Consider the following 5,311-nt stretch of genomic DNA (forward strand, 5'->3'; position numbering starts at 1 on the left):
ATACTCGGCGTTGAATGGTGGTGTGAGACTGATTTATATAGTGTGTGTTATTGGTAGCAGCTGTGTGATTAGTTTCAGGTGAGCTTGTGATTAGTGCAATGGAGTATGGGAAACGTAGTCCAGGGTGATGTGTAACAGTCTGTGTGGTGTCAGAGTCAATATCATGGGAGGGCGACCTCTGGTGGCAAGTGGATGGAAGTTCATGGACCGGATTCGTGACAACTAAACTTCGTACTAAACTACCACCACCACCCACTTTTCTGTTTGCTCTCCGTTTGCCACACAGACTTGTTTCAGAGGTCGGGTCGGGACTGTGGCCTCACAGACTTGCAGCATGTGCTGCTCATTAAATGCACCTTGAATACATCTCTGTGTTTTTTACATAGAAAGCGTGCAGAACAAAGTGGAAGACTTGAGCCATCCAGAGAGGTGATGGGGATAGATGTAATTACATGATTTGGGATTGATGTTAAAGCTTTAGTTTAATTGAGTTAGGTGCGTAGGAGTGGTTATTACTGTTTAAACATTCACATCTGTCCGCTGCATTTGCATCTGACGTCAACACTTCATTAGTGGACTGGACGTCTTTGTTTACAGCGAGAATGATGAAGAAACATGGACTAAAAATAAATTTCAAATCCTTAACGGGAGTAATGTGCTATTAAGGGATGTTGTTAAAATGTTAGAGCGACATCACAATAATGTAGTTCATTTGATGAGCAGTCACTGGTGTGCATTTATTTATTTTGCTACATCTGTTAAACGTGACTCATCAGAAAGTTCAGTTTTGTTTTTCAGACTCATAATGTGAAGCTGTTTTTGCACTGGTACCACACTTATTTATTATGAATTAGAGGTTGAACGATTGATCGGTTTGCCGATAAACGAATGCTAAGAGTAAGAAGAAGAGTCCATTTGTAGCATTAAGGTTAATAACAGCTATATTGTTCATTGTAGATTTTTAATTTCAACATTTACTAATATATTTTAAAATTTGTATCTGTTATCATTAGCTAATGCGCTATAATCAATGTACAGGCCTAATTAATATATTAATATTTATATTTAAAAAGTACAGTACATTTTCATGTTTCTTTTTTTTTTCTAATAAAGTTTAGCACTATTTTACTTGCAGTATTATATTTGCTTTCATTATTTATCCATTTAAAAACAAATATTGGTTAATTTTTCAGTTAGGTTTGCGCTTCCCAAAAGAATCGTTAGCTAACTATGGTCACAAGTTCCATTTTTTGACATCTATTATAAATAGTCTTATCTTTTCGTTTACGTCAGTTCCAAATAAAATAATCAATTGACATGAATTACCTTTCATTTATAATTAATTTAATAAAAAAAGACACTTCGTGTCACTGCTGATACCGTTACGAACCCCATGTTCCTCCTATGAATGATTTGGCAGTTCTTTATCAGTGAGCTGCTGTGAAATGAAAATGTTTAATGTTTTTCGCCGTTTGCTTTTGGGAGTTTTTGAACTGTTCACACCCTGTGGTGTATTATTCAACGCCAGAAAGATAAAGCGTGTGTGCTTTCTTGTTAATGTCAAATGTGCTTGATTCTCACTTAGCATGAAGTGTTTCAGAGAAGGGTCTTTTATGCTGAGCATGCTGGGACACACAACAGCTTTGCTCTGAATGAGCCAGGGTTAAACTGGGTAAACAGAGGAGCTGTGAGCTCAAGCCTATCAAGATTATATTTCCAACAGCTCATAGCTATTTTTATGCCATCTCTCATATGTATTTAAACAAACTTTACTGTTTAACCGCAGATAAACGAATTTAAATGCATGTTCAAATGATGTGGTATTGAGAATATAGTCGTCTCTCTTGGTCATTCTTGCTGCTTATTGCTTGCTAGGTTATGTGCACTTTAGAGGAGTTGTGTCTTTCACTTTAGTCTTTTTTAAGGTTGTTCACATGCTTATTGCACAGTCAGAAAATTTGCCATTCTGTCCCGGAGCAGCAGCTTCAACAGGATTTTTGAAGTTGTGTTTATTGATACCATACTGTTGGTGATTTGTTCGGATAATTCCGTGAAAACAATCCTTTTGTCATGGCTCATTACAACTAGTTACATTACATCAAGTTTCCACACACATTTAGAATGATCCAGTTGCACAACATTAACCTCGTTTTGGCATAGTTTGACATTCGAGTGAGGCTGCCAGGAAAAAGTGTATGTCCATTCTGATGTCTGCATCAAATTAAATTTACAAAGTGATTTTATATACATATAAAGCATATTCAATGCAATAATAAACATTAAAGTGTCTGCTTTAATGATAAAAAAAATATAGGTGAAATAATGTTCCATCAACATTCAGTGTAACATATATATTTAGGCTATGTAAAAAAAACAACAACAACATTCTGACATACTAAATTGTATTATATTTTAATACTTTGAAAGTTTGGTTAAAGAAATTTGGTTAAAAATGTCTTGCTGACAAATGGGTAACATCTAGTGGTTTAAAGGATAGTAGCAAATATCGTTGAAGATTTAAATGACAATCAATTAGTGTTTTTGGGAGCTGTGATCCTTAAATGGAGTCTTTTCATTTTATTATATGATTTGTATTTTTTTTTCTAAATGTACCAGACAATATTTTTTTTTTGGTATACAAATTAATGTCGCACTGAATTACATTTTTGTCTGTAAATCGTGGTAAACTTTTATGATAGTCATTATTTTTTTGCTCAGACAAAAGAAATAAAAATAAACAGGACACATTCTTATGTATAAAAAAATTAAAGCTGTATTAAGCCAGACATATATATATATATATATATATATATATATATAGAATCGATAGATAGATAGATTATTTGTTTTCTTTTTCTGTTCCATTCCTCTCCTTTACTTGAAACTTGATGATCATCACAAATTCAGATGTTATTTATTTAGAGCTGACTGAAAAAAAAAAGAAAACCTTTATGACTGGGAATTTCTATCAGTAAATATACTTACATGCACATGCATCTCAGTTTTTTGTCCTTGCATGCATGTAAACCTGTTGTAAGAGACTCTCAATACAATATTAGGAAGCTTAAAAATGGCATAATAGGGCCACTTGTTTTACTGCCTCTAATGTTCATTTCAACTGGAAACTGCAGCGATTTGTACATGTAGGTACGTTTTTTGAGTTTAGCAGAAATGTAGGTAGAGGCACCAATGAGCCTGGGTAGCCTATTGTCTAGTTTTGGTGAGCCGGAATTATAGCTCGAGTTTCCTTTTCTTAGCTGACATTCGTTGTGATCTTCTGCTGCAGTAGCCCATCTGCTTCAAGTTTCAATGGCCATTTTTGCCCACAGAAATGCCGTTCATTGGATGTTTTCTCAGGCCATTCTCTATAAATCCTAGATATGGTTGTGCATGCAAATCCCAGTAGATTAGCAGTTCCTGAAATAGCAGACCACATCCATGCCACATTCAAAGTCAGTTAAATCACCTTTCTTCCCCATTCTGATGCTCGGATTGAACTGAAGCAGATTGTTTTGACTACGTCTAAATGCCTAAATGCATTGAGTGGCTTCCATGTGATTGGATATAATAACTATATTGGTGGGCAGAGTTAGTGTAAATAGCCTCTGCCAACAAAGCGGGCTTATTTGCACTTAGTGTAAATAGACACTCCGATATAGAAATCCTGGCCCAGGATGTGTCCACACTGGCTGCTAACTGCAAATGGCCTTGAAGGCAATTTTACAGGTAGTGTGTTGTGTTTGCTGATGTGATCCTGACTGCACCCTTGCAAATAGTATTATAGGCAAACCCCCCCCATATGAGGGTTGTCCCCCCTAAAAATATGATTAAAAACCAGCTGTGTATTGTAAATAACAATGCTTTATACTTTAAATAATCGTGTAAGTAGTAAAGCAACGCAAACGGGACAAAAATGTGTTTTAAATTTAGAAACATTTTGAGTCTCCCCCTTCCTTGCCTTGCTTTGGTCCAAATGCCTGCTCTCCTCTTTTACATCACCTACACACACACAAGTCCTGGTGAGCGAGAACAAAGCCAATAGTTGTGGAACTCCAGTAAGTAAGGCTGTCAAGGCTAATTTATTCACTTAAACATCGGATGAAGTGATTATTTTCTCTTTAATACAGATGATGCCAATGTATTTTTTATAAGTCGTTTTTTATAAGTTTTATAAGTTTCGAGGGGGTCCCCTGGTAAAATTAGCATTGCAGGGGCTAAATATCACGTTATTGGGGTCGCTTCAACCCGCGGACATGAAAAACAACCCACGGCAACAGTGATAAAGTAGCCCAATTCCACGGAAAACCGCAGACTTGGCAACACTGTGACGGATAGTAATGTCTACAACGGACACGAGCGCTGTCACTACAATTTTAGCTGTATTATTTGTGTCCCCTTCAAAAATTGCTCTTGAGAAATTTTATGTTTATTGTCCCCCCCCCAAATTTGCTCCCCTGGGTGTATTGTTGTCCTGCATCACATGAGATAAACTTGAATTAAAGGGGTCATATGATGCAATTTCAAGTTTTCCTTTCTCTTTGGAGTGTTACAAGCTGTTCGTGCATAGATAAGAATCAAGATCCCTAAAGTTATGAGCCAAAAATAATGCATGTCACACCTCTGTTCATCAATTTGCACTGGCTACCAGTAGCTGCTCGCATTAAATTCAAGGCATTAATGTTTGCCTACAAAACCACCACTGGCTCTGCATCCCTTTACCTAAATTCATTACTACAGAATTATGTGCCCTCTAGAAGTTTGCGTTCTGCAAGTGAACGACGCTTTATTGTGCCATCTCAAAGAGGGATGCAATTTCAAGTTTTCCTTTCTCTTTGGAGTGTTACAAGCTGTCCGTGCATAGATAAGAATCAAGATCCCTAAAGTTGCATCCCTAAAGGAGGAGAGAGATGGTGAACGTGTAGTTTCTACAGGATGTGATGTGATGTTGTGTTTCCTCAGGAGAGCAGTATGGGCAGTTCAGCAATCAGAGGGCAAAGGCATGAGTGAAGATGACCTTAAAAGCAGCCAAAAGTGAGTATGCAAACACACACATAAATAGTACAGGGGTATTTGGTGTGTCGGGCAGGGTACACTTTAAACAGCATTTTTTCTGTGTAATCACATATAAATTGATAGACTATATGGAAAATATGTAATATGTTTTAAATCATTTTGTGCAAAAAAAAAGGTATTTCCCTAGAATCTGACTCAGAAAGTAATGAATGGATAAAACGTTTCTGGACATTCTTTTTTTTTTTCAAACTGAAAAAAAAAAAAAAATTTATATATATATATTTTATATTTATTTATT

General features: G+C 36.1%; 1 protein-coding gene across 3 annotated transcripts in view; it reads left to right on the plus strand.

The window, feature by feature from the left end:
- LOC107725065 (CMP-N-acetylneuraminate-beta-galactosamide-alpha-2,3-sialyltransferase 4-like) overlaps positions 1 to 5,311 on the plus strand; it is a 26,452-nt gene that overhangs the window by 7,543 nt on the left and 13,598 nt on the right. For 2 of the 3 annotated variants that reach the window (XM_016534206.1, XM_016534208.1), the window contains exon 2: positions 4,960 to 5,031. In XM_016534206.1, the coding sequence (XP_016389692.1) occupies positions 5,010 to 5,031 (22 nt within the window). In that variant the 5' untranslated portion in view covers positions 4,960 to 5,009. Of the gene's footprint in view, positions 1 to 4,036; positions 4,056 to 4,959; positions 5,032 to 5,311 lie in introns of those variants that run through there. The other variant, XM_016534207.1, reaches the window with a different exon arrangement.

This window comes from Sinocyclocheilus rhinocerous, unplaced genomic scaffold, assembly GCF_001515625.1.
Source record: "Sinocyclocheilus rhinocerous isolate Xijiao unplaced genomic scaffold, SAMN03320098_v1.1 scaffold336, whole genome shotgun sequence".
Classification (NCBI taxonomy): Eukaryota; Metazoa; Chordata; class Actinopteri; order Cypriniformes; family Cyprinidae; genus Sinocyclocheilus; species Sinocyclocheilus rhinocerous.